Source organism: Erinaceus europaeus, chromosome 6 (genome assembly GCF_950295315.1).
Source record: "Erinaceus europaeus chromosome 6, mEriEur2.1, whole genome shotgun sequence".
NCBI classification, from domain to species: domain Eukaryota; kingdom Metazoa; phylum Chordata; class Mammalia; order Eulipotyphla; family Erinaceidae; genus Erinaceus; species Erinaceus europaeus.
This window is the reverse complement of record NC_080167.1, coordinates 66,834,454-66,846,209: the sequence shown is the minus strand read 5'-3', so window position 1 is coordinate 66,846,209 and position 11,756 is coordinate 66,834,454. Positions and strand designations below refer to the sequence as shown.

Below are 11,756 nucleotides of genomic sequence, written 5' to 3'. Positions count from 1 at the left end.
TTGTTGTTATTGATGTTGCCATTGTTGGATAGGACAGAGAGAAATGGAGAGAGGACGGGAAGACAGAGAGGGGGAGAGAAAGACAGACACCTACAGACCTACTTCACCGCTTGTGAAGCGACTCCCCTGCAGGTGGGGAGCCAGGGGCCTGAACCAGGATCCTTATGCCGGTCCTTGCACTTTGCACCATGTGCACTTAACCCACTGGGCTACTGCCTACCCCCCAACTCTCTCCCTTTCTACCTCCCTCTTCTCTCTTGATTTCTTTCTGTCTCTATCCAAGAAATAAATATTTAAAAAAATTTTTTTGACTTATGTTTACAATAGAATATAAATAAGATTTACTTATTTTAAAAAAATAAGAGAAAGGAGAGAGAGAGAGAGAGAGAGAGAGAGGAATAGAACAGCATTCCAGTACATGCAGCAGCAGGGATCAAACCAGGAGCCTCTGGCATGCAAGCCCTGCTTCTGCTCAGCAGAGACATTGCTTCTGCTCAGCAGAGACATTGCTCTAGTCAAAGTACATTTTTTATTTTATTTTATTTATTTTTTGCCTCCAGGGTTATTGCTGGGGCTCAGTGCCTGCACTACAAATCCACTGCTCCTGGAGGCCACTTTCCCCATTTTGTTGCCCTTGTTGTTACTGCAGTTGTTGTTGTTGGGCAGGACAGAAAAATCAAGAGAGGATGGAAGACAGAGAGGGGGAGGGAAAGACAGACACCTGCAGACCTGCTTCACCGCTTGTGAAGTACCCTCCCCCCACGCAGATGGGGAACCGGGGGGCTCAAACCAGGAACTTTACACCAGTCCTTGAGCTTTGCACCACGTGTGCTTAACCTGCTACACTACTGCCCGGCTCCCAGTCACAGTACGTTTTTAATGTTCCACTGAGGTCTCCCAGGTGGGTATCACTGTTGGGCAGCCCCCTTCCCCTGGGTTAATTTTTTCACTCATTATTTTAGAGAGAGAGGGAGAGAAGTGAGAGATAAAGAGAGACCACAACACTACTCCATCATCCATGATTCTCCTCCAGTGCCTTCAAGGTGCTTCCACATAGTGTCAGGGCTGGAACCCCTGCTTCTCTCTCTCTCCATATATATCATATGAAATGAACTAAACAAATATGTATTTTTTTTTAACTAGGAGCCAGAAGCTAGCTCGCCTAACAGAGTGCACGATTCAAGGTTGGAGTCGTTTTGGACTCAGGCTGGAGCAGGAGTCTGGTCATTGTGTTGACACCACTGGCCTCTTTGAAGGGTGGTGTGGTTCGACCACTTTCTGTACTGCCACGACCATGCCCATGACCCCTCTTCCACACCTTATCCATGCAGAGCCTCCTCCCCTGCCCCCCCCATTTCCCAGGGAGCCTCCAGTTTTAGGGGTGACATCAGTCTCTGCTTCGCTAGCTGAGCCCACTGGTAGGCTTCCCGGGGCAGGGACTGTCCCACCAACAGCGGAGGACTCTGAGAGGACGCCCAGCAAGTCCAGCCCTCCTCTCCCAGCCCCAGCCCACACCTCCCAGCAATTGAATCTGAAAAAAAAAAAAAAAAAAACTAGGTTGAAAACCACTTCCTACCCTTAAGCCTCAAGTACTAGGCACAGTTTCCTGGCTAAGCAGAACAGCCCAGCGGAGCGCAGCCCCTGACCCCTGTCCAGACTTGGCATTCGGAGCAGGGGCTGACAAGGCCACCGTCTCCTCCCACACGGCAGCCCAGAACCAGGGAAGATGGAGGCCCACAGGGTGCTGTGGGGACTCCTCACACTCATCGTGACAGCCAGCAGCCACACAGGTAAGAGACATCGGGAGGCTTTGGGGGGATGTCTCAGCCAGGAGGTGGCCTCTCCGACTCCTGAGATCCCAGGCACCTTGGAGAAAGAGTTCCCAAATTATCTGTGGCACCTGGGGGGCTCATTTCATGCCTCCACCACCCCTGATATCTCGGTGGAGTTTAGAATGGGGGGTCCATCATGAAGTCTTTGACCCGGTCCATTCTGGGAGGAACAGAGAGTTGTGGGGTTTGAGGGTCACAGGTGGTGGGTGAGTGGAGTCTTCGAGGAAATTTCCTGTCATCTCTGGGCTTGGTTACCTGATAAGGTCAGATCAAGGTGTGCTTCTGCTGTCCCTGAGGAGTGTCCTCAGTCTCGGTGGCTGCCAGCACACCCCTCCCACTTCAGGCCCTCGTGCCTGTGTGGGCACCCCGGGCTCTGAGCTTCATTCATCCTAATGCGTGTGCCCGTCAGAGGCTCCTATTGAAAAGAAGTAAGAAACCACCAGCCGTACCTCAAACCACCCTTCCTATCAAGTGTGAACTGTCTAATGACTTCTTCCTCTGTGCTCACCCCGGGCGGGAGGGAGGCAGGGACGACAGCCCAGCCCAGCGGCTCGGACCCCTAGCCAGTCACCTTAGTCAGTGGCACATGGGGTTGGGGGGACAGCTTGGAGAGGTGGTGCCTGACGCAGGGGCTGTCCCAGGAGTTTCTGCTGGTGAAGGATGGGATGGGTCTGCGGGGCTGTGCATGGAGGTAGGCAAGGGGGTGACAGTGGGATCTGAGTATCAGTGGGGTCCTGGTGACAGTGGGGTCCTGGTGACAGTGGGGTCTATGTGACAGTGGGATTCTGGTGTTCAGTGACAGTGGGGTCTGGGTGTCAGGGAAATTCTGTGGTGACAGTGGTGTCCAGGTGGCAGGGGCCAAGTGACAGTAGCTGGCAGATTCTTTCATACACTCATTTCACAAAAGAACACTCGGACCCCTGACTTCCCTTTTCAGCACTGTGGGAGGTACAGAAATGAGCGGGCAGGCTGGGTCCTGAGAGACTCAGCCCTGGGGGTTAGGGGTGGAGGTAGGGGATGGGGGGGACAGTGGTATGGGCAGATCCAGGACTCCGGGCTGCAGAATTCCACCAGGGCCCCAAAGGCCACAGCCCCCCCCCACACACACACACCATAAGCTTCCAGACAGAGGGAATTTCAAGGGTGAGAACACAGCAGTGTTCTTTTCAGGAGTGGCAAGTGGTCCACTGTGACCCTCTGCTCCCAGTGGGGGTGTGGAGATGGGAATGGAGACCAGTGAGGGAGGCTGGGTAGAAGGAAAGACCCTGGGCCACCAGAAAGTGGAACCACATGCCCACTAGATGAAGAAACTCCCCAAGTGCAGCAAGCAGTCACGCAGATGTGGGGACAGAGTCTGGGTTCAGACAGTGTCCCTGCTTCCTGCCTTTCTGTTCTGGGCTGACGGGCTTCCTGGAGAGACAGAGATAGGAACACAGGGACATGTCACGGGGCTCAGAAATAGCGTATTCAGGAGGCCAGAGGGTGCATAGTGGGTCCAGAGATGGGAGCAGGCTGAGTGTCTGGGAGACACCCCACCCCCAAAATAAGGAGGACCCTTTTCTCCTTGAAGTCCCTTAGAATAAATACTCTGTTTTCTTCCCGGGGTGAGAGGTCTCTAATAGAATCAAGCAAGTCATCAGCAGATGCGATTTGTGGCTGATTCATAAGGACGATTCTCGTTCTGAACTTTCCAAAGCCGCCATCCCCAGTTGTGACTGGCCCGGGGGCGTCCTCCTCCCCCACTTACTGGGCTCGGGGATGTGGTTAGAAGGAGAATTGTCCCAACGCCACCAGCACCCTCCTTTCTCAGAACTGGGGAAATTCAGAGGGTTTATCTGAGCCCCCATCACCCTCCTTTCATTCTAGGAATTCTCTAATCAAATCATCACCCCTTCATCTAAAGATAGAGAGCAGAAACCCACCAAGGTGATGCTTTTGGCCTAATTATCCCTTCTTATATAGATAGCTGCCCACAGCGGAATCTCCCATCCTCACATCTGTCAGTTTGAAAACACAGAAGGCATAGTGCTTCACACGGGTGATTTATCTGGATCCCCAAGTGCTAATGCTGGATCACTTGATCCTTTTCAAGCTGGACCCTGGAGGCATGGTTAGGGAAGCAGAGGCGGGAAGTCACCAAACAGCAATGATTAACACACACACACACACACACACACACACACACACACACACACACACACACACACATGGGAGATCCATTTGAGGTTAGAGGACATTGAGGCAAGAAAAGTTTACTTCAGGGCCAGGAGAGAGCTCACCAGGCAGGATGTATGCCTTGCTCGGTATGAGGTCTTGGGTTCGAGCTCCAGCACCATATGGAACACAATAGCACCAAGAAATTCTGGGGATGGTGGAGCAGAACTGTGGTGTCTCCTCTCTCCCTCTCCCTCTCTCTCCCAATATGAAGGATGGAAAAGTAGACAGCTAACAGCATAACACCAATGCCACATTAAAAAGCAATTTGGGGGAGTCGGGCTGTAGCGCAGCGGGTTAAGCGCAGGTGGCGCAAAGCACAAAGACTGGTGTAAGGATCCTGGTTCGAGCCCCCGGCTCTCCACCTGCAGGGAAGTCGCTTCACAGGCGGTGAAGCAGGTCTGCAGGTGTCTATCTTTCTCTCCCCCTCTCTGTCTTCCCCTCCTCTCTCCATTTCTCTCTGTCCTATCCAACAACGATGACGTTAGCAACAACAATAATAACAACAACAATTAAACAACAAGGACAACAAAAAGGAATAAATAAATAAATAAATAAATAAATAAATAAATAAAAAGCTATTTGGGGCCAGGTGGTGACACACCTAGTTAAGAACACACATTACCATGCACAAGGACCCTGGTTCAAGCCCCCACTTCCTAACTGCAGGGAGGAAGCTGCACAAGCAGTGAGGCAGATCTTTTCAGTTTTTCTATGTCCTATCCATTAAAATAATAATAAAAAAGGGGGTGGCAGAATGGCTGTTGGAAGCAGTGGATTCTTAGTGCTAGCTGGCACTGAGTCCCAGAGATAACCCTCATGGCAATTAAAAAAAAAAAAAAACAATTTGGATGGCAGAGGAGCTATCACTAGAATAATGGTTTTGCAATAGAATTTTGTGCCTGAGGCTCTGATACCCTAGGTCAATCCATAGAGCCACTATCAATCAGAGCTGAGCAGGGCTCTGGGTAAAATAATAGTAATATTAATAGTAAGGCTGGGGAGACAGCATAACCAGTCTGCAAAAGACTCTCCTGTCTGAGTCTCTGAACTCCCAAGTTCAATCCCACCATCAGCCAGAGCTAAGCAGTGCTTTAGTAAAATAAAATAAAATAAAATAAAATAAAATAAAATAAAATAAAAATAAAACTTGGCAAAGGAGATAAGATCAGCTGCGCTGAAAAGAAACATTCAAGCTTCAGGGTGAAGAAGGGTCCAGACTGAAAAGGCGAAGTGAGACGAGGGGTGGAGCCCTCCCCAGTCCCACAGGGTGGGGGCGCTTAGCCCAGCCTCACTCTGTCACAGCAGCCAGAATCCGGGCACATGCCACCTTCTGCCGTCAGTCAAGGTTGCTATTCCCGGCAGGTTTAGGGAAAGTCTTTCCTCCCCGAGACTTCCTGACTTCTCACAGGAGAGAACCAACATGGCGGGGACAGAGGGCTCCTGTCTTCACTGCAAGCCTTTCTTTCCCAGTGTGGAAAGGAAAGCCCGTGTTTACAGAGGATGTGCTTATTTGTGTTTGAGAGGCAGAGAGAGCAGAGCACTGCTCAGCTCTGGCTTATGGTGTGGTACCAGGGATTGAACCGGTGCCTCAGGGGCCTAGGGCATGCGAATCTTGTGCTCAAATGCTGATCCCTCTCTCTCTCTCTTTCCCTCTCTTTGTCTCACTCTGTCTCTCTCTCCTTCTCCTTCCTCTCTCTTTTCATTTTTTTGGATTTCTTTCTCTCTCTCCACTAGTCCTTCATCCCTAAAAGAGGTCCAGTCAAAGCTCCCTGGATGTAGCTGGGGAAGGAGAAGGTGGTGGCAATCTGACTCCCACCAACTTTTTTTTTTTTTTACTTTCTTTAAATTTTTTTTAATTATCTTTATTTATTTATTGGATAGAGACAGTTAGAAATCAGGAGGAAGGGACAGACAGAGAGGGAGAGAGACAGAAAGACACCTGCAACCCTGCTTTACCACTCGCAAAGCTTTCCCCCTGCAGGTGGGGACCAGGGGCTTGAACTAGGATCTTTTATGCCGGTCCTTGCACTTTGCGCCATGTGTGCTTAACCCACTGCGCTACTGTCCAACTTCCAAAGATTTTTTTTAAATTTTATTTATTTTCCCTTTTATTGCCCTTGTTGTTTTATTGTTGTCAGATAGGACAGAGAGAAGTGGAGAGAGTTAGGGAAGACAGAGAGGGGGAGAGAAAGATAGACACCTGCAGACCTGCTTCACCACCTGTGAAGCGACTCCCCTGCAGGTGGGGAGCTGGGGGCTCGAACCACGATCCTTATGCCTGTCCCTGTGCTTCGAGCCACGGACGCTTAACCCGCTGCGCTACAGCCCGACTCCCCAAAGATTTGTTTTTTAATGAGAGAGCAGATCACTGCTCAGATTCAGTGTATGGGGCTGCCAGGGATTGAACTTGAGTTCTCAGAACCTGGGGATTGGACGTAAATTCTCAGAACCTTGGGCAGGGAAGTATGGTGCTCTGCTGCCAGCTCTCTCCCTGACCTCTGACTTGTAAGGTCCCTCTGGGATTTGTATCCATTACTAGAGGATGCATTTCCCACTGGGAAAACGGTTTAGGACACAGCACCCAGCAGACACCCCGCTCCAGGATACTTTAGATGGTGGACTCTCTGGAGATGACATCTTCTCTCTTCCCTCCCTTCCTTCTCTCCTTTTTTCCTTTCTTTCTCTCTTTCTCTCTTTCTTCCTTCCTTCCTTCCTTCCTCCTTTCCTTCCTTCCTTTCTTTCTTTTTTTCATTGAGTGGTGCTGGGGTTTCATGTAAGTACAATCCTAGCACTCTGAAGCCAACATTTTTATTCATCCTTTCTTTCTTTCTTTTTTCATTCAGTGGTTCTGGGGTTTCATGTAAGTACAATCCTACCACCCTGAAGCCAACATTTTCCTTCTTTCTTTCTTTCTTTCTTTCTTTCTTTCTTTCTTTCTTTCTTTCTTCTTTTTTTTTAACCAGAGCACTGTTCAGCTCTGGCTTATGGTGGTGCGGGGGATTGAACCTGGGACTTCAGAGCCTCAGGCATGACAGTCTCTTTGCATAACCACTGTGTTATCTACCCCCGCCCGCCAACATTTTCATTCTTTTTTTTTTATTATTATTATTATTTTTTTATTTAAGAAAGGATTAATTAACAAAACCATAGGGTAGGAGGGGTACAACTCCACACAATTCCCACCGCCCAATCTCCATATCCCACCCCCTCCCCCGATAGCTTTCCCATTCTCTATCCCTCTGGGAGCATGGACCCAGGGTCATTGTGGGTTGCAGAAGGTAGAAGGTCTGGCTTCTGTAATTGCTTCCCCGCTGAACATGGGCGTTGAGTGGTCGGTCCATACTCCCAGTCTGCCTCTCTCTTTCCTTAGTAGGGCGGGTCTCTGGGGAAGCTGAGCTCCAGGACATATTGGTGGGGTCTTCAATCCAGGGAACCACTGTGTTATCTACCCCCGCCCGCCAACATTTTCATTCTTGAAAAAAAAAAAAAATCAAAGGGGCCAGGCAGCAGCACACCTGGCTAATCGCACACATTATAGCGCATGAAGACCCAGGTTCAAGCCCCTGGTCCCCACCTGCAGGGGGAAAGCTTCATGAGTGGTGAAGCAGGGCTACAGGTATCTCTCTGTCTCTTTCCCTCTCTATCTCTCCACCTCCCTTCTCAATTTCTCTCTTTTTAAACTGTTTATTTAATTTATTTATTATTGGGCAGAGACAGAGAGAAATAGGGAGAGAAAGAGACAGACACCTGCATCCCTACTTCACCACTTGTGAAGTCCTTCCCCCTGCAAGTAGGGGCCAGGAGCTTGAATCTGGATCCTTGCGCACAGTAATGTGTGCACTTAACCAGGTGCACCACTGCCTAGCCCTCAATCTCTCTGTCTCTACCCAATAATACATAAAATATTAATATATATATATTTGATAGAGAGGGCAAGAGAGGGAGAAATACAAAAGGGGTGGCATCACAATACTGCTCCACCATCTTGAGGTTTCCCTGATGCTGTGGTGTGCTCCCATGTGGTGCCAGGGTTTGAACCCCAGAGTCTCATTGATGGTAAGACACTGACCCTCCTGGGTAAGCTCCCCCAGCCTCTGGAACCATTACTCCCCCATGAGAACAGGTGCCTTGCTGCTGTTCATGTATTTATAAGTCCCTTGTGCACCTCATGATTCCAGAAGTCTAGGAAGTGGTGGCTGAGACTCCAGGGCTCCTGTGGGGACCCCGTGCTGAATGGCTGGGATGTCATGAGAGAGAAGTAAAGAACCGTATCGGTCCACACAGAACTTCCCACTCAGCCGGAGGATGCTGGATGCTGAGAGGTGGCAGGGCAGCAGGTGGGCACCTGCTGTGGCATCAAATAGCATAACTCTCCTTTCCAACCCTGGATTCCAGAGAGGCTCTGTGTGGGGACACAGTCCCAGGACTCCTGGCTCTTTCTCTGTGTGTGCTTGTGAGTTTGCAAAGGCCGTAGACACAATCAGCCCAGGAGTGACACACGCAGACGGGGTGGTGGGGGTGAGGGCGCATGGGGGCAGAACGTGAAGGGCCCGTGTCTCGGGGGATCAGGATTGTGTGTGCTGAGCAGCCCATGACTTGCCGGCTGCATCTGCTGATTCAACCAGGACTTCTGTGTGCTCCTCTCACCTGAGTCCTCTAAGGTCTACACACGTCACTGTCTGCACATGCCATGATGTTTACATGTATCACTGGAGTCTACACATGTTTCTGTCTACATGAGCCATTATGTCTTTGCTTTTTTATTTTTATTTTTCTTCTTTTGCCTCCAAGGTTATTGCTGGGGCTTGGTGCCACCACTACTAATCCACTGCTCCTGAGCGGCCATTTTTCCATTTTACTGGATAGGACAGAGAGAAGTTGAGAGAGGAGGGGCGATAGAAAGGGAGAAAGAAAAAGAGACACCTGCCGACCTGCTTCACCACCTGTGAATCATCCCCCCTGCAGATGGGGATCTGGGGGCTCAAACCCAGATACTTGTGTGGGTCCTTGTACTTAGTACTATGTGCTCTTTTTAAAAAAATTTTCTTGTATTTATTTTCCCTTTTGTTGCCCTTGTTTTTCATTGTTGTTGTAGTTACTGTTGTTGTTATTGATGTCGTTGCTATTAGGACAGAGAGAAATGGAGAGACGAGGGGAAGACAGAGAGAGGGAGAGAAAGATAGACACCTGCAGACCTGCTTCACCACCTGTGAAGCGACTCCCCTGCAGGTGGGGAGCCAGGGGCTCGAACCAGGATCCTTCCGCTGGTCCTTGCCCTTTGTGCCACGTGCGCTTAACCCGCTGCGCTACCGCCCGACTCCCAGTACTATGTGCTCCTAACCATGTGTGCCACTGCCCAGCCCCCGTGCCATTATGTCTACATGAATCATGTCTATGTGTGTAACTGGAGTCTACATATGTCACTGAAATCGCATATATCTACATGCCATGTCTATGCGTGTCACTGGAATCTACACACATCACTGCTGTCTGTCTGTGTCATCATTCTGCACACGTCATTGGTGTCTACATGTGCCCATTTCATTATGTCTAAATGTGTCCTGGATTTCTGCACAGGTCACTGCAGTCTATACACGTCACTGTGATCAACACAGGTCACTGATGACTATATGTGTTGTGTTTGCAGGTCACTGGTGTCTACATGTCATTATGCCCATACATGTCACTATGTCTACACCTGCCCCGCAGTCCGCACATGTCCTCCACGTCTGAGAGCAGCTTGGGGCGTCTTCCTTGTATTTGATTCTGCTTCAGAGAAAGCCCTACTTGGGGCGCCCACAGAGCAGAGGAAATTCTGAGCACCCCAGAGTGAGTCAAGCCGCCCCCGCCAGCAGGAATTGCCGAGTCTGCCCACGGAGGCACCCACTGTGCACTGTTTGGCACCAAAATAGACATTTCCCTCCAAAGCCTCCTCGCCACACTCCGGGCACCCAGGGGTACAGGGAATTCTCCCCCAGCCCGGGGTTCAGCTGGACCCCATCCAGTCCACTTTGCTGTCCACTGCATGCCCACCCCCCAACGTGTGGCTCTCACTGTGAGCACCCGGCCCTGGGAGACTGGCCTGCCCCAAGCTGCTGTCACCCTTCCATTGGCTTCACTTCCAGTTTGTTCTCTGGGAACAGCTGTTCTCTCCCTCCTGCTCCTGCTTTTCCAAGCATCTGGTCTGAGGGGGCTGAGGGCCTGGGGGAGGGGAGCAAGCCACACATCTGACCCCTCCCTAGCCCCTATCTTCCTCTCAGCACGAGGTGCCTGCTCCCTCCCTCCCTGCCTGCAGTGACACTTCCAGTTACTCATTCATTCATTCATTCATTCATTCATTCATTCATTCTATGAACTCTACCGTATGGAGCTCCTGCTGGGGACAGCACCAGGGCGGGGAGGAGGGGGTCTGTCCTCAAGCCAGCAGGAGAGGCTTAGATCCTGCCCACCCCGACCTGGCGCCACCATGCCCGGCCTTTCTGGGGACAGGAGACTGCTGTGTGACCAGAGTTCCTCTCATGGTGCTCAGATCATAGGTGTTACTGTGATTTCTTTGTCTGGTTCTGTGGCTTGAGCCTGGGGCTTCATAAACGGACTAGGCGCTATGCCACAGAGCTGCGTCGTCACTGGCCTGTTTCAAAGTTTATTTTGGTGGGCCGGGTGCTGCCACTCCTGGTAGAGTTCACATGTTACAATACCCAAGGACCGGGGTTCAAGCCTCCAGTCCCCACTGCAGGGGGAAATCTTCACAAGTGGTGAAGCCCTCCTCCTAGCCTCTCAATTTCTGGCTGTCTCTATTCAATAAATAAAGATAATTTTTTTAAGTTTATTTAGAGGTGCCAGGTAGAGGCGGACCTGGTTAAGCGCACACAGTACTGCACACAAGGACCCCAATTTGAGCCACCCGATTCCCAAATGCAGCAGGGAAGCTTCACGTGTGGCAGAGCAGGTCTACAGGTGTCTCTCTGTCTCTCTATCTCCCCCTCCCCTCTCAGTTTTTCTCGGTCCTATCAAATAAAAAAACTGTTTCAGGGGGTTGGGCAGTAGCGCAGAGGGTTAAGCGCACGTGGCGCAAAGCACAAGGACCGGAGAAAGGATCCCGGTTCGAGCTCCCGGCTTCCCAGGTGCAGGGGAGTCGCTTCACAGGTGGTGAAGCAGGTCTGCAGGTGTCTATCTTTCTCTCCCCCTCTCTGTCGTCCCCTCCTCTCTCCATTTCTCTCTGTCCTATCCAACAACGAATGGCATCAACAACAACAATAATAACTACAACAAGGCTACAACAAAAGGGGGAAAAATGGCCTCCAGGAGCAGTGGACTCATGGTGCAGGCACTGAGCCCCAGCAATAACCCTGGAGGCAAAAAAAAAAAAAAAACCAAAACACTGTTTCAGTGTGGCGGCCTTAAGGGACTAAACCGAGAGCCTCTCTTATGTGTGACAGAGCTGAGCAGCCCCTCCAGTGCTAAGCTTCCTCATGAGTTCTTAGATATAGAAGGAGGGGAGAGGGGGAGAGACAGAGAGGCCACAGCACCGCACCACCATCCATGGTGCAGCTATACCACACTGGGGCTTGAACTTGGGACCTCACGTCCAAGAAGGCAGCGCTCTGCTTCTTACAGCTGTGCTGCTTCCCTGGAGTGTACCGGCCACAGGTTCCAGAATCCCTCATCTTCCACTGGGGGTGGGGGAGGATTTGGGCTATTTCCAAA

General features: G+C 50.7%; 1 protein-coding gene across 3 annotated transcripts in view; it reads left to right on the top strand.

The window, feature by feature from the left end:
* Positions 1–1,150: 1,150 nt before the first annotated feature.
* The window catches only part of IL2RA (interleukin 2 receptor subunit alpha), a 41,649-nt gene continuing 31,043 nt past the window's right edge, over positions 1,151–11,756 (top strand). The window contains exon 1 of one of the 3 annotated variants that reach the window (XM_060192422.1): positions 1,151–1,790. In XM_060192422.1, coding sequence (XP_060048405.1) covers positions 1,727–1,790 — 64 coding nt within the window. In that variant the 5' untranslated portion in view covers positions 1,151–1,726. The remainder of the gene's footprint in view (positions 1,791–11,756) is intronic. The other 2 variants (XM_060192423.1, XM_060192421.1) reach the window with 2 other exon arrangements.